The following is a 25,594-nucleotide window of genomic DNA, read 5'->3' as shown; positions in this document are numbered from 1 at the left end:
AGTGCTTATAATATAATATTATAAGCACTATCGCGATGTAAGCGGGGATGCCTACTTCACTTGTGCCATTCAGGATGATGATAAAGAGAAAGACAAACAGAAAGCTCAGAATCTTGAGGAACAATGGACATATATTATTATAATTTGAAACTCGGGTATTGAGCCAATAATAAAAGTAGAAAGGAAAAGGACATATGGAAACGAGTTAAGAGTAACTCTCCACCACTGTAACTAGATATTATACAGTCAGAAAGTGCAACAACTTGGCACAAAACTGACAGAGTACTGAGACATTCGACGTCCTGACACCTAGCTTCAACACATCTCCGTAGCGCTAACCGACAGCCTTCCAACTTGGAAGGTTCAAGGTTATGGAAAGACCAAAGAGGGGAAGGCAAGCGCAACGAAAACGAGCACAAGCTTCAGTCCCAACGGAACAAAGAATGTCGATTGTCACTGGACGATGACAAGACCAGTAGGCGATTTGACAAAGCGGTCTAACTACAATTCGAAGCAGCAAAGCAGCACACCACCCAACTTGGGTGGGTCAAAAATATCAAAGATAAGTTAAGAAGGGGGAAGCTTTGCGAGAACGAATTGTACAATTGTACAAAAGTCAACAAGCTCTATCTCACAGTTGCACGAAGCCTCTTTTACGGGCGAACAAAACAAGACGTAGATATGTCAAAGAAAAAGAAAAAAAGGCCCAACCCTAACCTGCCAGTTATGAGGGCTGACGAGGGTCGCCATGGCAAATAAAAAAAATTAAAATTCCGCACGTTCGGGCTCTCCGCCTTCTCCGTGAAATAATAAGGGGCAAGAAATTTGTGTGGAGGCGAAAAGCTCGCCAAGGGCTGGAGACACACATCTACATGTCTTTAGTTCAACGGTCCTGCAAGGAAACACGTGCTACGGCTACTTCGACAGACGCTGGGTCCCTGGTGTCACGGTGTGCGGATGAGGATCTTGCCCACGGAAGGCACATCACGCTAGCTCGGACTATAATGCCCTATTCACAGGACACCTGTCTGCGACGCGACACGCAATTTGCGACAGTTGCGACAAGAAACTGCGTGTATAGCTGTCGCGAGCTGTCGCAAGCTGTCGCAAGGCGCCTGTCGCAGAAGTTGAAGAAAGTTCAACTTTTGCGACATTCGACACGCGACATACACCAATGGAGTACAATTTCGACCCTGGGTTGTACAGTCGTCCCTCTCTAATCCGGCACTTGTTTATCCGGAACCCTTGCCAACCGGCGCACTTTCTGACGAAACCGATTTTTTTCGTTCGATTCCTACATCTTAATCCGGCACTTGAATTCCGCCTCCAGGAGTGACTTTTTGAAACGAATCGCTCAAACTGAACGTAGTTTGATTTCATAATCTTTTTTTTATTATTATTATTTTTTTTACTGTAACGACAGCCTCTTTTACGGGCAAGATTAAAAATTAAAAGCAACACAATGATGAGAAAACAAGAGGGGTAAACACAATAACTTTATCAAAGCTGTTGACTCTCGCCTACACACATACACACACACACACAGAGGATAACAATGATACTCAGTACCTAGACTGCAGGAGTTGCAAAGAAAGTTAAATCAATGCAGCCTGATTTCATAATCCGGCGGTCGTAAATCGCGTACGGAACAGGTGCACTCCTTGCCAGGCCGGCCAGGCTAGGCCAGCTGGTCAGTGTCGCGCGCGCGGGGCCACTTCAGAGTTCAGTTCAGTTGACTCGAGTTGCGGTGCCACAATCACTGCTGCAGACCTGACTGCTATATTTTCACAATTCGCTGACAGCAAGGAGTAGTGTGCTGCCAATTTTCAGGTGTGTGTGTGCGTGTGTGTGCAAGAGTACATGTGAACATGTTCTCTATTTTACTTTATCACTTTATCACTGTGTATATTCCTGGAGAACAGTTGAGAATATAAAGCCGTGCACCAAATACTTGGGTTGACACGGAAAACCCTGCGTTTTGACGTATGATATATGCATACAATTGGGTAGGGCCGGGTCAGAGGGCAGGATTTCTTAATCCAGCACCCTCGTTAATCCAGCAGAAAACGTCGTAGCAAAAGGTGCCGGATTAGAGAGGGACGACTGTATTGTGAATCGGCCTTAAGTTAAGGGGGCAGCCTACCTATAAGTTTCATATGGCATTCAATTGACCGTAACTTTGGTGTTTCTCAATGGATTTGAGTGAAAATTTGACCACACACTCCTGCCCAGGTATTTGACGACTCCCTGCTCCTGCCACTATGCTGGCCCTCAGGCCATGACTAACAAGTTCTTGCGCCTCACTGATAGGCTTTCCAGGCCGGAAAAACTCAAATTTCCGGCATAGTGCCACGGTGTGCGAGCCACCCAGGAGCCAAACAAATGCATCATCAAGTTACAATTTTTCACATTTTCGTGCCCATTCTGTCCGTGCGCGGGACCCAAACCTAAAACAAGTCCAGAAGCAGCCATGGGTGGTGGGGTAGGGTCCCTCAACGTGGCCCTGGAATCTGTCACAACGGAACGAGTGGGCGTTCTCTCACAGACTCCCACAGACCAAAGTAGTAGTTAATTTTTGATTTTTTTTAGGTTTAGCACGTGCTACGAGGTCGTACCTTTGATACAACATCCAGTGCTGGGATGTCCACAGCTAGCAAGCCATTTCCACAGCGCTGCACACCAAATCCAGGATACCCTCAGAAACCGGCAAAGACTACTCACGTTCCACTACTGCCTAGTACTGAATCCTACCTGACTTCTTGACACGACTCAAACTAACACTACTTGCCCTCTAAATAAAAAAAGTCTAAAAGTCTCTAAATCAACGTCAACTTCACTACATTAGGCCACCCTTTCTTTTTTCGTTGTTTAACGTCCGCGCCCGCGTACCTTTTTGCCTCCGACCGAAAAAAAACCAAGAAAGTAGTAGTACCAATAATATGCGAAGTAAGTTGTAAATACATGATTGTGTAGTTTCACAGTGCAGTAGGCCTTGGCGGATAATGCTCGAAAAGGTGGCAGATTCTGCTTTTTTTCCACCGAAATTGGCAGAACCATACAAACCTTATGGCGGGCAATTCCTCGAATTCTGCTCCATTTCTTTATCCACATACCAAACATGCATGAAACTTACCAGAAAAAAGTACCGAATTCTGCCAATTTTTCTGCCGGCATTATCCGCCAACGCCTACAGCTACAGTGCAGTGCAGTGTGCCGATCATGACCTTAAACTTATAATCTTGCCTCCCGGGCATGCCTTTGTCTTGTGTTCTTTTTCTTTTTTGTTGGCTTCTAAATATCGTACGGTGTGTGTCCTAGTAAAAATTCAGATGTAATGAATTCATGACATGCTAACTCCATGCTATGTACATGTACATGTACCTGTTTTGTTGGATTCATCAGGCATGTGCTCCAATGTACCATCGAAGAGTGTTGTTCTATGCCTGCAAGTGCCGTTAGACCCGGAAATATTGTATATATCACATGCTTTACTGGTCAAAATGTTTGATTGGGGTTTCCAGTTTTTGGAATCGGCTTTTGTTTTTTTTCCGCCCTCCCGCGTACCTTTTCGCGAAAAAAAAGGACGTTAAACAATGAATTAACAAAGGGTGGCCTTAGGCTGTCATCACACCATGGTACAAAGCGCTGCGTCTACGTCCACGTAAGGAGTTTTTGGTCGGTTGTCATGATGATCCGTATACGGGGTGAAAACGGGAGCAGAGGAAACGGGAGACGTGGACGTGGTATGGAGAGGGGGGCCGGGGGTATACGACTTTTTGCATGAACGTGCGTATCTCCCCCAGCCTTTTTCCGAGCGACCCTGTACTTCGATGTACGTGGGTTCAAATTTCTCCACAAACCTGACTGCGTGTACGCGTCAAGAACTGTGCCTGTCTGATGACACGACCACCCGTTTTGGTTTTTTCACCATAGACGTAGACGTAAACGGGAGTCGGAGAACGTGGTGTGATGACGGCCTAAATCAAGCCACATATCTGCAACGTCACGAGGGTGCTGGCAAAAGTCCATCTGCACGGCGGCGGGCGAAGCCCGCCGCCGTGCAGCAGGACTTGACGTGGTTTTTTAACGTGATTTTTGGACTTTTTGGACTGAGCAAAATTCTGCACACTTTCGCGTCTTTCCATGATGCGACAAGTTGCGTACGGTCTGCTTACATTCAAATACAGTGCTGCCAACAAATGACAGCGTGCAACAAAAAAATCTTTCCTTGCAAGGGCACATTTTCGGCCATAACTCTTGAACGGCTGGTCAGTTTGGGTCTCAAGTTTCAGGGAATTTGCAGCTATTCACGCTCTTTCAACTGACGGAGCGCTCAATATGAATTTACAAATTCGATTTTCAGCGAAATTTTGGGTAGTCTGCCACCTTAATGGCTCTTGCCTTTTTGCTTACCTGATAAATAAGCCTCTTTATAAATGCTGTATGCACTGCTCTTTCCGTTAATTTCTTCCTATGCAAGTCGCAACTCCTGTTTTGAGTTGTTTTTCTCCTCTCTTTTTCTTTCCCTACTATTTGCTGTCCCCCTCACCGATCCTTATGCACAGATATACAGCATTCCCTCACTAGTGGGACCATTGTTATTAGGCTAGGGCCTGTTTTGGACTTCCCACTCCAAATAAAGAATACAAACAAAACAAACAACAGCAGTGAAATTTACAAGTGTGAATTTTAACCTTTAGAGCAATAACAAATGCGTGTGCTAACAATAAACTTGCAAATGGAAAAATGAACAAACAAGAGAAAGAAAGCGGCCAAGCTTGGTCGCACCAAACACGACACGTTACTTGAACAATTTCAACCCAATTATACTATCTTTCTGTACACACAGAAATCAACAAATCGACATAGTGCATATCCACCTCTAGCATTCGCTCAGGCCTCTCAACAAGTCAGAGGACAATAAGGACAAGAGAAAGCGAGGGAAGGGGCACAGAGCAGTGGGGTCGAAAGAAGGATAATTTTCAAAAAATAAAGCAAAATCCAGTTTAAATCCTGCATTTTGAGCGAAGAAAGGGTGGGAGGGGGGGGGGGGGGCACGCGCCTGGGAACTACAATTACGCAATGATAACACAACTAGCCTACATGTACTACCACCACCAGCGAAACGATCGTCGTGTGAAACTGCCGCTTGTTACTGCTGCTTTTTGTCCATCTAAATTGTCATAGTCGGAGAGTACGAAACGACACCAGCCGAATGCAGCTCGACTCCGAATCTAACACAGTTCGACGTTAACCCTGTGTTCCTGGAAAAGAAAAGAAAAAGAAAAATCGCAATGAATAAAATATTATAATGCGCTCCCTCACGTCGAAAATATACAGGTGGAATCCTGTCAATTCGAACCTCAAACTGCCAGAGAACAACTGTTATTATCCGGACACACCAATTCTCCAAACATGTACCCACAACACAATTATGTACAATGGACATGTATGTTAAAATGCTCGCATTGTCATGCAGGGTTGTGCTACGCACCTTAGACACAGATTTAGTGGGCACAGAACTGCCTGCGCATGCAAGCCAAACAGACTTGTAGAAAATATAGTGAACTTTGAATTATTCTTTGCTAACTTCGAATGATTACGACAAATCCCATATTTGTTCTATGTAAGTGGCGTCCGTGGAACTTCTAACACAGTAGAGAGGCTAAGATACACATTTTTTATTACTTTTTTTTAAAGCGCGGTGAAAATCTCACGTTACCTGTAAATTTTATTAGAGGTTTAAGTTACACGTGCGACGTGACGTGAAATATTGCCATGGCTAGATTCGCGTTTAGTTTGAACATCAGAATTTTCTCAACACACAAGTTTCAAATCTTACAACAAACTCGATAAAACTATGGATACTCAGACAAATCCGATCGGGATGATCAAACGAAACTTCCAAAAACCCACGTCACGTAACTACGCGTGGTACAGTCAACTCACGTATATTAAACACGTCAAATTTTTTCACGTAACAAAACGTTTTATTGCGGACAAAACGTCAAATTTTACGTGAATGTTTTTGAAATTTGACGTAAAAGTTCACGGACGTACATGTAAGACTTTTGCCTAAAACGTATAGGGTATTCACACGACAGGCAAATCCACGTGCACCGGAAAGTAATTAGTTGCTATGGTTTTTTACCTATGAACGAGAAAAGTGGCTGGAAGTGGCTGAAAAGTGCAAGCGAGCTGAGGGCCCACTTTCACGATAATCGTGGCATGCACGAGTACATTTACACCTTCTGCTCAGCCTCGGATGCACTGTGCGATGCTCTGGTTACCTGTGCCAGGCAAATAGCTACCAAGTATGTGGACCCCATCTCACTGGAAGCTTATGTGGCTTGCCATCTAGTGCCTTTGGACAAGCAGCAAGGTGTTCGGCCTATCTGGATCGGAGAAGTTGTCCGTCTCATTCTGGTCAAATCCATACTCCAGATTGTTGGCTCGGCAGAATAGAGTTTTATTTTTGGCTACACAGTTTTTTTCACTGGTTTGTTGACAATGCAACACAATTATTGTGGAAAGGTCACAACAATAAGAGACAAGATCAAAAGGAAAGCTTTACAATAATAACAAGGGTACTCTTGATATTAACTGGTTTGAGGGAAAGAGACAAACGGGAAAAGTCTGAAGAAAACATTGACCGCCACCACCAGGACTCGAACCAGGGACCCTCGCTTGTAGCCAGCGATGCTCTAACCACCAAGCTATGGTGTAGTCGTCATCCCAGCAGAGGCCGTTCAACATTTTCTTCAGACTCCGTAACTCACACTTCCTGTGAATCCACACAGGCGGGTGGGACGCAGCCCTCACTGTAACCCAAACACTTCACGTACAAACTAGCACGCGGGGAGCCCCAAGTCATAAAATATTAACTGGTTTGAGGGAAAGTACTCTTGATAATACAAGTAATAATAATAATAATAATAAAACGTAGCCTGTAAAATGTAAAAAGTCACTGAGTACAGTTTAATGCAATATCCATGTCCAGTATTTATAATCGGCAGTAGAGAGTGCTGTTGGCTGTCTGCAGTTATGCGGTGGGCAAGAGTGCGACGTGAAAGCCGCCATTCATGCCGTGAAGACCACCTTCGATGATGACTACACGGAGGGAGTCCTGTTCACGGATGCAATGAACGCAATCAATCACCTAAATAGAGCTGTTTGCCTGCGCAATGTTAAGGGGGCAGCCTACCCATAAATTTCATATGGCATTGAATTGACCGTAACTTTGGTGTTTCTCAATGGATTTGAGTGAAAATTTGACCACACACTCCTGCCACTATGCTGGCCCTCAGGACATGATTTACAAGTTATTGCGGCTCACTGACAGGCTTTCCAGGCCGGAAAAACTCAAATTTCCGGCATAGTGCCACGGTGTGCGAGCCACCCAGGAGCCAAACAAATGCATTTACAATTTTTTCACATTTTCGTGCTCATTCTGTTCGTGCGCGGGACTCAAACCTAGAACAAGGCCAGAAGCAGCCATGGGTGATGGGGTAGGGCCCCTCAACGAGGCCCTGAAATCTGTCACAACGGAACGAGTGGGCGTTCTCTCACGGACTCCCACAGACCCAAGTCAATTTTTGAATTTTTTTAGGTTTAGCACGTGCTACGAGGTTGTACCTTTGATAAAACATCCAGTGCTGGGACCTCCACAGCAAGCCATTTCCACAGCGCTGCACACCAAATCCAGGATACCCTCAGAAACCGGCAAAGACTACCACTCACGTTTCACTACTGCCTAGTACTGAATCCTACCTGACTTCTTGACACGACTCAAACTTGCCAAAGTCACTAAATCAACGTCAACTACAATAATCAAGCCACATATCTGCAACGTCACGAGGGTGCTGGCAAAAGTCCTGCTGCACGGCGGCCCAACACGTGGCTCAAAAACCTGATTTTTTGGACTTGGAGCAAAAGTCTGCTCACTTTCACGTGTTTCCATGATATGACAAGTTGCGCACGGTCTGCTCACATTCAAATACAGTGCTGCCAACAAATGACAGCGTGCAACAAAAAAATCTTTCCTTGCAAGGGCACATTTTCGGCCATAACTCTTGAACGGCCGGTCAGATCGGGACACAATTTTCAGAGAATTTGCAGCTATTCATGCTCTTTCAACTGACGTAGCACTCAATATGAATTTACAAATTCGATTTTTCAGCGAATTTTTGGGTAGTCTGCCACCTTAAGCGGCTATGTCCTAAGCTCGCGCCAGCTATCATCAACACCTACCGCTCACCAGCTCACCTGTATGTTGGAGGAAAGAATTGTTCGCCACAACCGGGGCTAACAGCCGGACGGACGGCTATCGGTATCTTGGTGCTGCCCTTGGCTCTGCCCTGTTCTGCGACGGTTACGTGTCCCAGAAGGTTGACACATGGTGCACAGAGCTGCAGACCCTCGCCAAACATGCGGCGTCTCAACCTCAGGCTGCTTACCCTGTCCTTACTCATGGTCTCCGCCATAAATGGCATTCCTTGCGAGGACAATGCCAGCCATCGCGGACCTCCTGACACTGCTGGAAAACTCCATCAGGCAAGCTTCCTCCCTGCACTGACTAGTCGCCAGGCCCCCGGCGAGGAAGAATGTGCCATCCTGGCGCTCCCGGTCACGATGGCTTTTGTACGGGCGAAGATCTCCTTTTACCTTGTTCAGGCAATGGTTGCCAGTCTACGTGGTCACCGTCGGAACCCGTCTCGACATCTGTCTGGGTCAGCTGTGCTGGCGGCTGCTGAATGTGCCCTGGTGCCATAAACGGTGTACATTATACATGTGCTTGTACAGTTTCTATGGTAATGGTGTTCCCATGGTAATGAGATTCATTTACTTTGGTATTTTCAGTTCGTTTTGTTTGTATTTAGCTCCTCATTGATTTTTTTACCAGGTGTGGGCCATCCCCTGATTTCATAGGTGCCAAACATTTTACGTTTTTCATTCACAATCATGCTTTTTTTTACCAGGCGTGGGCCATCCCCTGATTTCATAGGTGCCAAACATTTACACCAAAGAGCGCGAAACAAGACTTGATTTTTACGCGGCTCTTTTTAGAGCATGATGAGCGTGTTTTGAAAATTTGAAATGCCCATGGCTTCTGGTCGGTAAAGCATTCAAAAATGCAAATGTTCCTGTGGTCGAGTGCAGCATTTTCATCATATTGTGAGAGCCGTGGGCCAACAGCCCCGGTGAGAAGGCAGTCTTGCCTGTTCATATGGTGAAGTAAAATAAAGAAACAACAACAACAACAGCTGTGTAATTCCAAACAGTCACTTAAAGGGGAAGTATACCCTAAAATCAAATTTTCACCAGTTGTAGTCTTCGGGGTGCTGAGTCGAATGGTCTTGGTCCGAGGAAGCTGCGACGCTCCCTTCCTACTTGAATCCCAATCGAACTCGCGCACTTCCACCGAAACTGGGTGACTGCGCCCTACGAGATGGGGATTTGTATGCAAAATGTCACTAAAAGCGCCATTTCGTTCTTATAAAAGCACGGATGACCGCGATTGGCCCATATGTTGTAGTCTTTTGGACGCTGAGTCGACTGGTTTTGGTCCGAAAAGGCTGCGATGCAGCGTTCCTCCTTTATTCCCAATCGAACATGGTTGAAGAAGCGGTCACGTGCTCCTGGGTGCCCAAATCACCTGGTCACCGCGCCAGCAGGCGACAACTTTCACACCAAGGTTCAACTCGAGTTCAACTCGAGTGACAGGACTGCACCCAAAAAAGGTCAAACAGGCTAGTAAGTTGTACCCTGCAGGCACGGTGACCAGGTGACTGTTGTACGCAGGAGCACGTGACCGCTTGTTCAACCATGTTCGATTGGGAATAAAGGAGGAACGCTGCATCGCAGCCTTTTCGGACCAAAACCAGTCGACTCAGCGTCCAAAAGACTACAACATATGGGCCAATCGCGGTCATCCGTGCTTTTATAAGAACGAAATGGCGCTTTTAGTGACATTTTGCATACAAATCCCCATCTAGTAGGGCGCAGTCACCCAGTTTCGGTGGAAGTGCGCGAGTTCGATTGGGATTCAAGTAGGAAGGGAGCGTCTCAGCTTTCTCGGACCAAGACCATTCGACTCAGCACCCCGAAGACTACAACTGGTGAAAATTTGATTTTAGGGTATACTTCCCCTTTAAGTCTTTTCTCGTACATGTATATCACTCCCTGTAAAATGTGCTAGTGCCTGTCGTGTGAATTGCCTCCCTTAACATGCTTTAAGTTGCAGCCTGTGGGCACGGTGACCAGGTGACTGGTAAACGCATCAGCACGTGGCCGCGTATTCAACCGTGTTCGATGGGGGGAAATGGGTAGAACGCTGCATCGCAGCCTTCTCGGACCAAAACCAGTCGACTCAGAGTCGAAAAGAACACAACATATGGGCCAATAAAACTCCGAGTAACAACGAAACAGCCCTACAGTCGACTCCTGATATAACGAACCCCATTGTGAAGAAGAATTAGTTCTTTATAGCCGAAGTTCGTTATAACCGAAATGCACTCACACTATACAGCTAATTACTTACAGCAAGTCATGGCTGGCAAGTGGCGCATGACAGTATGAGCGCACTTGGTTTACATGTGACCCTACAAGATTTGAATAAACTGTTGAACGGTATCTTTCGGCTGTTTTGATAGGCGAAACAGCTGTCAGAAGGAAATGTTTTACCCGTGACTCCTTAGTTGTTTGAAGTTATTGGTGTGAGTAATGGCTACCGAGGGTAGCAATGGTCGGCTTTAGAGCGCATGGAGGAGGAGAGTTAGTTTCCTACAAGATTTGGTTCGTTATATAAAACGAAAACTAAAAAAGAAATGAAGTTGAAGACACCATTGCAGCTGTACTGATGGTTGATAAATATGGTGGTAAAGACACACCCGGCAATATGGCGGTAAACACACGCCGGAAGGAGAGCTCTGTGCTAGAACTTTGCAGCCTAGAGAGCGTGTGTGGGCAGGCGTGTGTTTACCGCCATATTGCTGGGTGTGTCTTTACCACCATATTTATCAACCATAAACGAAAACTGTTCGCTATATGGGGTCGATGGGTTCAAACAGGGATAAGGACAATGGTTCGCTATATCACGAAATTTGCTATAATTATATGAGTTCGTTATAAGTGGAGTCGACTGTATTTTATTTTCCTTTTGTGTACCTCTTGCGTATGGGCCGATCACGTTCATCCGTGCGTTTACAAGAACGAAATGGCGCCTTTAGTAACATTTTCCATATAAATCTCCATCTGGTGGGCACAGTCACCCAGTTCCAGTGAAAGTGGCGAGTTCAATGGGAATAAAGGAAGAAGAGAGCGTCTCAGCTTCCTCGGACCAAGACCATGCATTCGACTCAGCACCCTGAAGAGTGAAGACTAAGGGTAGTGACATTTTGATTCTAGACCATACTTCCCCTTTTAATCATTATTTGGTGCAATTTTGCACTACGCACACGCTATGTGGCTATTGATCCCCCCCCCCCTTCTTCATTTTGGACTTATCGCTTTCGGGGTGTTATTATGTACATGTATATAATAGCGCACTATCGGGGTGTTATTATGTATATAATACATGTAGAGCCAAAGGATTCATTGCAATTGTATACCAGTATAAAAAACTCGGTTTTTATACTGGTATACAGTTGCAATAAATCCTTCGGCTCTACACATTTATTATGCACAGTGTATGTTGACCTGCACTTTCCCTAAAAAGTGTTTTATTGGCGAGCTCCGACGTTCGGAGCAGACACTTTCTTCAATAATCACCGTCAATGTCGCAACATTTTTTGTACATTTATTGGCCTTACTGGCATAATTATAAACAGTACTTTTCACATGTCACATGACTGTTTCCTTGGATCGGGCCAATCACTGATCTGTATGAGCGGGCAATAAATCAGTCCAACGCCCGTGTCCAAAGCCCGTCGTCCGTGACGACCCTGATAGTGACACTGGACGCGTGAAATCTACGGGATTTGAACACAGTGACTGTGTACAGTGCAGTGTACACGTGAACGCGTGTTCAAAAGTGGCGATCTCAGCTTTTCTTTTTCTTTCCTTTCTTTCCTTTTCAAGTGTTGCTGCACACGAGGTCGACTTTCTCCTTTACTACTGTAGTTTTGATTCTTTCAGGTTAGTGTCTTCAGTAACGTTACTTAGGCTGAAAGTGATATTATGGCATGGTTGGTCCGGCAATAATGGATTTCCAGTGCCCTCCAAGTGAGCCCTGGAGCTCACTTGTCGGGCACTGAAAATCCAGTATTACCCACCCAACCATGCCACAATATATACTTAATTACTGTACAGTCACCTTCGCTAATAATGACAGCGGATATAACGACAGAATTCCAATGCCCAGAGCAAAGTCCCATCTAACTGTAATACATATAATGAGACTTCAGGTACATGTATAACGACACTTTGCGAATAAGGACACTTTTCTGATGCCCCGCCGGGTGTCGTTACAGGCGAAGTTGACTGTATCTAAAATACCACTCAGGCCAATACATACTGTTTATAAAATACTCCTTTTTGTAGGGAAAAGTGCAGTGGTATTTATTGAGTCAAAGCAAATTTATTTGAATTTGATACTGTTCATGGTGTGGTCACTTATGAGTGTGGGTATGATTATATCAAAGGTCAATACTTGCATAATATTTGCTCTTATTTTCATTTCGCACCGAATCATTATTCATTTCTTGTTTAATTATTTAAATAAGTGGGAACTGTTGGGTGGTCAAGATATGTGCTTGGAAGTCGTGGTTGCGGCTTACATTCCTGCTAAAGCTACTTTCCTTTCTCTATTATTTTCTCTCTTTCAATTGGAGAGAAAATTTCAAACTCCCTTGAAAGTCGAAAAGTTACAACCTGTAAGAGGGAGGGGGAGGGGTTAATACCAGCTGGGTGTACATGTACGTGTAAATTCCCAATAAACACTACGACATTTGGTGTATATCCCATACATGTACAGTACATGTACGTATTATCAGTGATATCACGCATACTTACATTATTACCAGTATGTGCAATAGAGACGTCTGCCCTTGCGTGCACGATGACATCTATCACCGGCTTTCCAAGTTCTAAGGTATATGTCCCTACAGAAGCGCTCTACAGCATTCAGAGCCTGTTCACAAAACGGATTTTTACTCCTGGGCTGGTGGGCGCGCGGCCGGGCAGGGGCTACAGAGCAAAGCAAGCATAAAAGGCATAGGAAGAGTTGATGGCTTACTGATGTAATAGGTTACTGCACGTTCTGTAACGTTACTGTTGGGAAACTGAGAAATTATTATTATTATTATTATTGTAGAAGAGAAAAGGACATATGGATACGAGTTAAGAGTAACTCTCCATCACTGTAACATGATACTATTATACAGTCCGAAAGTGCAATAACTAGGCACAAAACTGACAGAGTACTGAGACATTCGACGTCCTGACACCTAGCTTCAACACATCTCCGTAGCGCTAACCAACAGCCTTCCAACTTGGAAGGTTCAAGGTTATGGCAAGACCAAAGAGGGGAAGGCAAGCGCATCGTAAACGAGCAAAAGCTACAGTCCCAACGGAACAAAGAATGTCGATTGTTACTGGACGATGACGAGACCAATACGATATTTGACAAAGCGGTCTAACTACAATTCGAAGCAGCAAAGCAGCACACCACCCAACTTGGGTGGGTCAAAAATATCAAAGATAAGTTAAGAAGGGGGAAGCTTTGCGAGAACGAATTGTACAAGCCGAAATCTAAACTCCTACAGTACTCCTCATGCATGACATTGCAAAGCTTCCCCCTTCTTAACTTATCTTTGATATTTTTGACCCACCCAAGTTGGGTGGTGTGCTGCTTTGCTGCTTCGAATTGTAGTTAGACCGCTTTGTCAAATCGCCTACTGGTCTCGTCATCGACCAGTGACAATCGACATTCTTTGTTCCGTTGGGACTGTAGCTTGTGCTCGTTTTCGTTGAGCTTGCCTTCCCCTCTTTGGTCTTTCCATAACCTTGAACCTTCCAAGTTGGAAGGCTGTCGGTTAGCGCTACGGAGATGTGTTGAAGCTAGGTGTCAGGACGTCGAATGTCTCAGTACTCTGTCAGTTTTGTGCCTAGTTGTTGCACTTTCTGACTGTATATAGTATCTAGTTACAGTGGTGGAGAGTTACTCTTAAAGCCTAGTTCACATTCGACGGGGCGCGACGGGACGCGACGTAAGGATCGACGGGAAGCGACGGGACGGACTGACGGCGTCCAATGTGAACACCAGGAACGGGAACGCAACTGTACTACCGTACAGATCGGGAAGCGACGGGAAGAGTTGGATCGATCCAACTTTTCATACCGTAGACGGTCGTAGACGGGGACTCAAGCGTACAAAACGGCTGCAATTCGAGTGTGAACAGGAGACGGCGTCGTGCGCCGACTACTCCCGATTCGTACTTGGAAATGTTTAGCATTTGGAACACTGCGCTTCCCATGATAAGTCACAGAATGGCTAGCACGACTTGAGTTGAATTTTAGCAACATAAGATCTCATGTCACCTATTGTATTTAGGGATAGTTCAGAAGCGTGACAGACGAACTATTCTATCATTTCCTGGGGCTATTATTTGAATGCCACAACTTTCAGGGCTAATGTTTTGGTCTTCATGAAAACTGGTATTGTGAACTTGATTCCGCTTCTTTCAAGGAGAAATAATTGAAGAGAAGTCCCGAAAACGAGAAATTAGGTCCGAAAGTCACCCCGTCACGGACCGTGCCTTATGACTCGCGCCGTTCGACGTTGAACATCGCAACGACTGCTGCATGTCGTGTCGTACCAATCGTACAGGATTTTACAGCTCACCCCAGCACTCCCGACAAGCCCTTACGTCCCGTACCGTCGGCGTTGCGTCGAATGTGAACTAGGCTTAACTCGTTTCCATATGTCCTTTTCCTTTCTACTTTTATTATTGGCTCAATACCCGAGTTTCAAATTGCATTATTATTATTATTATTTTAAGAAAGGTTTGCTCCCCACACCGGAGCTCGCGCTATTCCGGCGACTTTACTTGACACTTGACTGACTCACGACTGCCATCCAGAGCACACGAGAAGTCCATCGAACCTTCGACTCGGCAAACCTGTAAGAAAGCACCACTCCTTGCTCAATACACAGTGTTTCGGGGAATTCACTCCTCATCAGTTGAGCTTGAGTAGGCTGAGGAAGATTGTGCCTGAAGTTTTTCTCCACCTCTATCCTAATTACATCAGTCCCCAATTTCATTTATTACTGCTTTCTATCTGCATTCGCCACCTTTTCATTGGGCAGATCTGCCCGTTTGGTTTGCGAATTAAAATAAACACAACAACAACAACAACAACAAGCAAACCTTTCTTACAAATCATCGCCGAAGTCGCAACCACTACTTCGTATTATTATTATTATTATGTTTGAACGGATTGGGAGAACTTCAAATTCAAAGGATCAGTTGGGGAAGTGAACTGCCTGAAAAGAGAAAAAACCGCCAGACCCACCAGAGCCAGAGCCTTTGGAGTGAAAAACTTGTCAGCGCCTTCTAGGTTCAGCCCGGTGCCATAGCTCAGTGGTTAGAGCATTGCTCATGACAAGCAAGGTCCCGGGTTCGAGTCCTGGTGATTCTGGTGATTTTTCTCTTTTCAGGCAGTTCACTTCCCCAACTGATTCTTTGAATTTGAAGTTCTCCCAATCCTTTCAAAAATTTACCGCTCGCTTTGACTTCTGGTAGGGTCCAGAAACTGACCGTGGTTGGTCCCCTGGGGGAGGGAGAAAGACCCAAGTGCCATCAGTATGTGTGGCACGTGTTGTGAGCTGCCTTTGGAGTGAAAAACTTGTCAGCGCCTTCTAGGTTCAGCCCGGTCCCATAGCTCAGTGGTTAGAGCATTATTATTATTATTATTATTATTATTACGAAGTAGTGGTTGCGACTTCGGCGATGACTTGTAAGAAAGGGTTTGCTCCCCACACCGGAGCTCGCGCTATTCCGCCGGCGGAATAGCGCGAGCTCCGGTGTGGGGAGCAAACCCTTTATTATTATTATTATTATTATCAAATTTTTTATAGGGCAATCCCCACAGACCTGAGGCCTTCTTACAGGGTACCCTAGAAATGAAAGTAATGAATTACGGAATAGGTGCAGTGAAGAGCATAAGCGGACTGCAGCGGGGAATGCATTCCAACGGTCGGAACCGATGAAAGAAACTGAAAAGAGACCGAAACGAGTTTTAGCTTTTGGTAGAGTGACAGACGAAGATACCTGAGAGCGAGTGCAGGAATTGGCACGAGTACGAGTAGAAGTAGAACGAAGGCAAAAGCAATCAGTAAGGAGAGTAGTAGTTAACTGATTCAGGGCACGAAACACTAAGATATAGAGTTTGAACTGGTAGCGCACAGACAAAGGGAGAATGTGATGGCGTGCATTAATAAGGGATACGTCATAAAAACGAGGCATACTGAACACAATGCGTAGAGCTCTATTATTAAGACGGACTAGACGATCATGAAGAGTTACTGACAAGCAATGAGCAAATGAGTTACTACCATACTCGAGTACTGTCTGACTGGAACAAATATAAAATGCACGCTTTGCAGTTGTAGTATCCCTGCCCGACCAATACGGAAGCAGTACGGAACTAATACGGAGCTTTGCCTGATGTATATTTAGTGTATCTCCGTATGTAAGCGTACGGCGTCTGCTGCATATAAGCGGCTGCGCATTTCTGTTCTGATGAAGATGAGATTTTGATAATAACGAGCTATTCAACCTCCAGGTGTGCACCGGAGAGAAAGTCAGTCATTTTGCCGTTTCTTCTTTCACTAATAATTATATCTCAGGTGTGTACCTGAAAGAAGTAGAATAAAAGTAATTCTTGTTGATTTCACCGCGCCTACCACTCGGCTACCCATTACATTGGTGGCAGCGGTGTGTTTAAAAAATAAATAAAACAACGTGATTCGACCCCAGACCCCCATGGCTCAACCCGCTGCAGCTCCCTGCGACGAATCAAGATAAGAATCATGTTTCTTGCCGTCCTGGGCTTGGCCATACTTATTAGCTTGCAGCACAGTCAGGGTGCTAGCGTGGATCACCCTTCCCTCCGCATGGCATCCACTGGAGACTCCGATGGCGATTCCAAGCGACCCGCTACCTACATGTTTACTACCGGTGGTGATGGCGAAGCTGATGAGGACGACAACAGGCAGGCTGCTGCCCAAGACAAGGAGGGTGTTCCCCAAGACCAGCAGCGTTTGATTTTCGCCGGCACGCAGTCGGAAGCAGGAGCCCACTCTTCATTTGGTACTTCGTCTCCGTGGTGGGATGCAGATTTTCGTCCACACTCTTCCTGGCTAGACCATCACTCTTTACCAAGGGCGTCGGAACCGCACCGGCCGGGGCGGCCATGGCCGCCCCACTTTCTCGGCCGTTTTTTTTTTTTTTTTTTTTTTTTTTTTTAGCACACTGCAACAAAGCGCGATGATCTCAGCGCAAACGTGGCAAATCCTTGTCCCCGATCGTGGTTTGTTGCAGAATCATAAGTCCATGTACACTGAAATGGCACCAAATGCCTGGGAATGCTTGCAATTGGCTTCAATTTTTGAATTTTTTTCCCGGGGGAGGGTAATGTTTGTCCCCGATCGTAGCATCTTCTTGGTTTTTTGCAGAATCAAAAAGTCTTTCATTGTAGTTACCGTACACTGAAATGGCACCAAATGCCCGGAAATGCTTGCAATTGGCTTTAATTTTTGAAATTTTTTCCCGGGGGAGGACCCCCGGACCCCCTTCCATGGCCGCCCCACTTCCAAAGTCGTTCCGACGCGCCTGTTTACGTCACGCAAAGCGATGCTATCGACAATGTGAAGACCACGATTCAAGTCGAGGAGGGAGGTCATTTGTCTGACGCCGAGCTAGCCGCTCTGAGTGACCGGCTCAACCAAGATGAAGATAAAACCTGGCTTGCCCTCCGCCGTAGCTCCAGCCGATAACGATAACGCTGATTCTAGGTATGGCATTTTCTTTCCTCTCTTCCTTCAGTCTCCCTGTTCTTTTCAGTCTTCCTTTATGCGAGTGTGTGAATCCAGTTTAGTTTGGTAGACGTCTGATCATGGTGAGCCACGGTTTACCCAGCTAACGTGGGACAATGTGTGTGACAACGCCCCTTATAGTTATAGTGTATTCAGTTCGGTTTTTGAACTGCGATGTTCCTGGCGGGTTGTGCCAGCGTAGTGCAGCAAGAGTGCTGTGGTTTCAGGTCCTATTTGGAGGACAGTTCTTTCCCTTTTGACCCCGTGAGATCGTGTGAACCTTGTGTGCTTTTACTTCTACTTTATGATTTGTTATCAGTTCATTTCTTCTGTCTACTCTAAACGTTATCATTTCCGATATATTATTTGCCATCTTCCGGTTGACGCTGTGTTCGTAACTCTTCACTAATTTTTTGAAAATCACGAGGGCGTGATTATCTGTAGGAAGGGAGGGTGTAGTATCCCTGCCCGACCAATACGGAAGCAGTACGGAACTAATACGGAGCTTTGCCTGATGTATATTTAGTGTATCTCCGTATGTAAGCGTACGGCGTCTGCTGCATATAAGCGGCTGCGCATTTCTGTTTTGATGAAGATGAGATTTTGATAATAACGAGCTATTCAACCTCCAGGTGTGCACCGGAGAGAAAGTCAGTCATTTTGCCGTTTCTTCTTTCACTAATAATTATATCTCAGGTGTGTACCTGAAAGAAGTAGAATAAAAGTAATTCTTGTTGATTTCACCGCGCCTACCACTCGGCTACCCATTACACAGTTACCGTCATGTGATCTCGGACCTTTCTGAACATGGATAACTTACTTCCAACTTTCCGCTCTAGTTGCCTAACGGGGTCTCCGAAGGAGAGATGTTCGTCGAGTACAATGCCAAGGTATCGAATGTGTGCACTAGGGTTGATTGTGACCTCACCCAGCTGTAGAGCGACGCTAGGGTCAAGGGGCTTGCACTGTGACCTGAACACGACAAACTGGGTCTTGGAAGGATTCAGCAGTAAGCCTCTGGCCGCCAAGAACTCTTTCACTGTGACAATGTCTTCTGTCAGCTCCTTGCACAACTGCTTAACGTTCTTGCCAGTTGTGTAAAGGGAGACATCGTGCGCGTACTGTCGAGCCTTGCAGTGCTGGGGTACAGAGGGGAGCTTTCTGACTGACAGATTGAAGAGAGAGGGCCCCAAGACGGAGCCTTGCGGACCCCCCTCCCTGTTGCTGCTATATGTCAGGCCTTGCTGTGTCTTGGTGACCACACATTGCTTCCTGTGGGTAAGGTAGCTACAGAACCACTGCAAGGCAGTACCACCGACACCGATCTCCAGAAGTTCACTCAGTAGAACTTCATGACTAACTGTGTCGAATGCCTTAGACATGTCTAGAAAGGCAGCTACGACATAATCACCTTTGTCCAAGGAGAGCATCCAGTCGTTGATCACGGGAGTGAGCAAGTCCTCGCAGGAGTGGTCTCTGCGGTAGGCAAATTGCTCAGCAGGTAGGGGTAACAGCGGTGGTGGTGCATTATAGATATAGTACATTAGTTGGTCGTGTACAATATGTTCCAGTAGCTTAGACACTCAGGTATAATAAGGTGATCATGTGTGTACAAAACTTGTATTGGTAATAACTTTGGCATACATTAATATTTTTCAACCAAATTTTCTGTGGTGATACATTGGGTTAGTTGTCATCGATTTCCAATATCAAATTTAAATTATGAGCTGAATGACGTCATCAGTGCTACTTTTTATGTTCAGATTTCAACCTAAAACGCGGAGAAAACGAAAAATAGTAAGGCCACAAATCCTGGTGAACTGGATAGCCTTTGGGCCCTAGATAAAGGATATTGGTGGATATTGTACATAGATAACAACATTTCGCTGGAAACCAGTATCGACTTGTTTCACCATACGCACTGTACACATTTAGTATACGAAGCTGTCGTACCTCGGGGTCTGTTCAGACTCACCACCGCGATGAACGGGCGTTTAGTATCGATATCCAGCACATTCCCGCTTGCTGGGATGTACAGCTAGCCAATGCAACAGCTCTCATTCGCCAAAGACATTCCCCACGCTCCGCGTTTATGGATGAAGCTGTCATTGCCGTTTCAAATTAGCCGACATTGTCTCTTACACATAAAATGACTGCGCTGTACATGTAGTGCATCACACCAGCTATCTGCTGTAGATCTACAGACAGTGCATGCAGCGAGCCGAGCATGCGCACTTGAGTAGGGTACTTGACTCCCACGCGCGATCGCTGGTCACAACTGTGAACTGAGTCTGTACTGTACACGTGACTGTGCTCGTGTCGTTGTGACTTGCAAGTGCACTCTGTACTGCACTGATGTACTGTATGACTAGTTGACTGGACAGGAACAATGCAAGTGCAGTTTTCAGTGCGTGGACTCGGCTACTAAAACATTTTGTGGAAGCAAACAAGCCTTCTTTATGATCTTGGTCATTTTTCTCAATCGACTCTGCGCTTCCAGCTAGATGTGTCCGTGGGGTATTGCCCAACTAGAACTGTAGTCCTCACATGCCCCAGATCGCGAGGAGCTAATCACTTTTGTCAGCAGAACTCCTGCTCGGGACTCGACACATTTATTCCGTCCGATGTCATCCCCGCTGCGAGTGGGGAGCTTCATGCCCACGATAAAAGAGAACGTCATGACATTTTTCTCAATCGACTCTGCGCTTCCAGCTAGATGTGTCCGTGGGGTATTGCCCAACTAGAACTGTAGTCCTCACATGCCCCAGGTCGCGAGGAGCTAATCACTTTTTGTCAGCAGAACTCCTGCTCGGGACTCGACACATTTATTCCGTCCGATGTCATCTCCGCTGCGAGTGGGGAGCTGCATGCCCACGATAAAATAGAGAACGTCATGATATTTGAATCCTTCATCAGAGAAAGCTATTCGAGCTCAAAACGACACAAGACAATGGCCATGATAAAGATACTCGTACAGATCGCGATGTGACTGGCCTCCAAAAGTGCTGCAAAAGACTTGAAGTATTTTTCAAAACAAGATTGTGAAAAAAAGCTGAGCGCTCGAGTGCGGCGAACACGGCCAAACGCCATGTTTTCCTTGGTAACATGACGTCAGCCACATTATCACCATGGCGAGTTGCAGCGCTGATCTTGAAGTACAGCGGCACCAGAAAAGTGTCCTTATTCTACCTGAGCATGTGGGACAGGAGTGATATTGGTCTATAGTTGGATGGGACTGACTTATCTCCACGCTTGTAGATAGGCCGCTCATTTGCTAGTTTGTAAGTCGATGGAAAATCGCCAGACGTATTAAGAGACATGGTAAATAGTTTGGCTAAAGATGGGGCGATCTCATCTTTGATGACCTTGTAGGCCTGGGCGGGGATCATTTATCAGGTCCTGTGGCTTTACGACTGTTCATTCTCTGGATATGGAGTTGGACTTGTGGAACAGTGACTGGTGTGAACTGTGTCAGGGAGTATTCCGATACAGGGCCATTGGGAGTGCGTAGTGTACTACCAGAAAGTGATGTATCGTTGACAACGTCTGTAAATGTCTTTATGATGTTGGCTACTTCGGCAGCAGGTTCCTGGTTGATTTTAATTCTACCCAGTAGATTGTTCATGACACTCCATTGCTCTCTTGGGTGGTTTCGATGATTGAGTAGTTGTTGCTGGAAGTATGTAGCCCCTTTCTTCCTAGTTAAAAGGTTACATTGTCTTCGTAGAGTTCGGAACTGTTGCAGCAGGTCTGAGTGATCAGGACGTTTTATCATTGCACGGTGTACTCGTTTACGCTTGAATAAAATCTGCCGGAGCTCATGATCTACCCAAGGCGATGGAGTATAGCTCTTCTTGGCGTTAACAGTCTTTAGTGGGCAGTACTCATTCAAGGCATCACTGACAGCATCCTGCCAGTGTTCAGTGTTACTATCTGGAGACATCTGTGAAGAACTGCGTGTGATCTGCTGGTGGAGAGTAGACATATGTTTAGCAGCTGTCTCTTGGAATTGCTTGATCTTCAACGTACGCAGTGGTGGCTTTCGTACTTGTACCTGTCTGTTTGTCTTGAGCGTGCTGGTAGAAGCATGGATAGTGTAGTTCACACGAACAAGTTGGTGATCGGAAATATCACATGGAATAACATTGCAGTCTTTGTAAATCAGTTCATCCCTGCCTGGTCTTGCAGTGGACGTGGTTGAGGAAGAGCTTGAGATCAGTGCTAACGTTAGGTCTATGGTTGCTGCACTGGGGAATCTAGTTGGTGACGTGACAACATTTCGGAGATCACAATCATGGCAGAATGTTCGTAGGTGAGGGTAGTGTGCGTGACCAGGGTCTTGGACATTGACATTGAAATCGCCTAGAATTATGCACGCGGAGGAGGCCGGTGTACAATCCAGTATGTCATCAGTTAGGCTAGATAAGCTTTGCCAAAATGCTACAGGTACTGTTGGAGCTCTATATGCACAGAGGATAGTGAGAGGCTGGGGGTGAATGTTCACGTGTACTGCAAGGGCTTCAATGGGAGAGGAGTGATGTAGTGCTCGATTACCAAAGCCTTCTCTTACGTATATACTGACACCACCTCCTCTCTTTGAGTTCCTATCAAGTCTATGCATGGTATATCCAGGTACTGTACTACATATGTCAGGTACACTGTAGGCTAGCCACGTTTCCGAATCACATTTTCACCAGTTGTAGTCTTCGGGGTACTGAGTCGAATGGTCTTGGTACGCGGAAGCTGAGACACTCCCTTCCTCCTTTATTCCCAATCGAACTCGCGCACTTCCACCGAAACTGGGTGACTGCGCCCTACTAGATGGGGATTTATATGCAAAAATGTAACTAAAAGCGCCATGTCGTTCTTATAAAAGCACGAATGACCGCGATTGGCCCATATGTTGTAGTCTTTTGGACGCTGAGTCAACTGGTTTTGGTCCGAAAAGGCTGCGGTGCAGCGTTCCTCCTGTATTCCCAATCGAACATGGTTGAACAAGCAGTCACGTGCTCCTGCGTACACTAGTCACCTGGTCACCATGCCTGCAGGGTACTACTTACTAGCCTGTTTGACCTTTTTTGAGCAGTCCTGTCACTCGAGTAGAACTCGAGTTGAACCTTGGTGTGAAAGTTGTCGCCTGCTGGCGCGGTGACCAGGTGATTTGGGCAGTGGGCACCCAGGAGCACATGACCGCTTGTTCAACCATGTTCGATTGGAATATAGGAGGAACGCTGCATCGCAGCCCTTTCGGACCAAACCCAGTCGACTCAGCGTCCAAAAGACTACAACATATGGGCCAATCGCGGTCATCCGTGCTTTTATAAGAACGACATGGCGCTTTTAGTGAGATTTTGCATACAAATCCCCATCTAGTAGGGCGCAGTGACCCAGTTTCGGTGGAAGTGCGCGAGTTCGATTGGGAAAAAAGAAGGAAGGGAGCGTCTCAGCTTTCTCGGACGAAGACCATTCGACTCAGCACCCTGAAGACTACAACTGGTGAAAATTTGATTTTAGGGTATACTTCCCCTTTAATTTCATGTATACAGGCTACATACATTAAGGCGAGCGATACTTAGCTTTCGTGCTGACGTTTGAGGGGATACCCTGGCAGTATCCCCGGGTGACTGTGTTGAGGAGACGGGTGATGTCGTCTGATGATAGCGGTGCACCATTATTGATAATTTTGTCACGGGGGAGGTGGCATCGTACACCCTTGTCGCGAGGAGCCCGAAACTTCTGGACTAAGTCCTTCCGTCATCGTTGTTCTTGTCGGGTTAGGTCGTGTTGGATGTAGACGCTGTCTCCTTTGTATTGTGCCGTTGTTTTGTGGCGTAGAAGTAAATTCTTCCCCTGTGGGGACACCACCACTCGCACAAGACCATGCGCCGGTTTTGCCCCAGCACGTGAGCCAGGTGTATCATCCCGTGGCCGTGATGACTGGCTGGGGCCAAGCCGGGCTGCAGATGTGATGTCCTCTGGAGCGAGTTGCGGGGCGAGGGTGCCGATTATGGCAGACAGGTTCTCCGATGGGAGCTCTTGTTGGCCGCGAAGGATTACATTGTTTACTCTGATCTGTTCTGCTGCTCACTGGCCTCCGCGAAAAGGTCACGCAGTGTGTCCTCTGACGGTCCGTATTTGGAGCTTGCAGCAGAATTTAAACTGGCGGCAGGATGCCGGCAAATGTTTTCTTCATCTCGACAATGGCGAACTTGGCACCATTGTCCGCCTTGCCAACATCGTCATTACATTTCTCTACTGCAGCCTTCAACCTACGGTTCTCTGCTGACAAACGGTTGATATCTTGGCGCTGATCGTCAAGCCTCTTTTCCAGGCTGCCCAGTCGTGGTCCCAGGGTCTCTTCGACGCTGTTCTTGAACTCTGATCGAAATTGCCCTTGAAACGTCTCGAAGAGGTCCTTGATCTGCCTTACAGCATGGCTGTCGTCAGGACCTTCTGACACTCCGGCGCACTGGGCTTGACGATCTGGTGTCAGGCTGTACTGCGGTTTACGAGCTGTCTTCTCAGCTCCAGCTCGTCGGCTTTGGGACGGGTTGTCAATTTCGCTTGGGGCGAGACTCTCCGTTGGGCTCTCAGCTCTACGCTTATGAGCGCCTGGGGCAGGGGGAGATGGTTCCCTGGAGACATCACTACTGCATAAACTGCGTGAAGAGCCACCCTTTTCTCGGCCAGCGTTACTGGGGTAGGTTATCTTCCGGACAAACCTTTTCATTGCACACTCTTCACTCAATCGCCATAATAAATTAGAATCCAGTACAAAACTACTAGCGTTAGTGCACTACCAAGCGCACATACCCCCATCCCCCGGGGGAGTAGGTACAATTGACACTACTCACAGCCTTGAAAGGCCCAAACTACACTGAGTTGCCCCAGCACGTACAGCATCATCGGCACAGCGAGTAGGGGGACCTCACATCAAAACAGCACCAACTTGGAAAAAGAACGCCGCAAACTAAGAAAGTCGAAAACACCTGTGGCCAAGTCCATAGTGCCACAGCTTGCACGTGAATGCACATCACTTGCACGAAGGCTGTTTCTGCAAGTGATGTGTTTTTTGAGAAATGTGCGCTGAACACATCCCGACCGAGTGGAGTCAACCGCGGCCGTTGACTCTTCCAGTGCCTTGACACTAGGGCTAGGGAGGTTCTGCTATATGTGCAACGTATAGACCTTATTCGATAAACGTCACAGTCACGTGAACCGGGGTCCCGGGATCCAGGGAGTGGCAAGAGATCTGCGCTCAGTGCACAGTGGACTCTGTGTGCGAACATAGGAGTAGATAAATACCGGTATTTTACTACTCTTTTGTACAAACTGGGCCTTTCTTGCCACTCGTTTCTCGTACGCGTGCCCTAGCTTATGACAAATCCCTGGAGGCGAGTCCAAAAGTCACGTTATCGAATAAGGTCTATACAGAAATCACGTAGAGAGCAGGTGTCTGGGTTAGAGTCTACGGCTTCGCGTGTTTTGGGTCCAGACTCCAGATTTCTACGCACAGATAAGGTTCTCTACATGGTTGTGGCACACGCAAATAAAATG

General features: G+C 46.4%; 1 protein-coding gene across 3 annotated transcripts in view; it reads right to left on the bottom strand.

The window, feature by feature from the left end:
• Positions 1–5,051: 5,051 nt before the first annotated feature.
• The window catches only part of LOC135813709 (uncharacterized), a 50,591-nt gene continuing 30,048 nt past the window's right edge, over positions 5,052–25,594 (bottom strand). For all 3 annotated transcript variants that reach the window (XM_065326735.1, XM_065326736.1, XM_065326737.1), the window contains 2 exons: positions 13,012–13,185; positions 5,052–5,264 (listed from right to left, as the gene is read on the bottom strand). In XM_065326735.1, coding sequence (XP_065182807.1) covers positions 13,016–13,185 — 170 coding nt within the window. In that variant the 3' untranslated portion in view covers positions 5,052–5,264; positions 13,012–13,015. The remainder of the gene's footprint in view (positions 5,265–13,011; positions 13,186–25,594) is intronic.

Source organism: Sycon ciliatum, chromosome 4 (genome assembly GCF_964019385.1).
Source record: "Sycon ciliatum chromosome 4, ocSycCili1.1, whole genome shotgun sequence".
Taxonomy (NCBI): Eukaryota; Metazoa; Porifera; class Calcarea; order Leucosolenida; family Sycettidae; genus Sycon; species Sycon ciliatum.
Note: the sequence above shows the minus strand (reverse complement) of the source record. Positions and strands in the feature narration are given on the sequence as shown.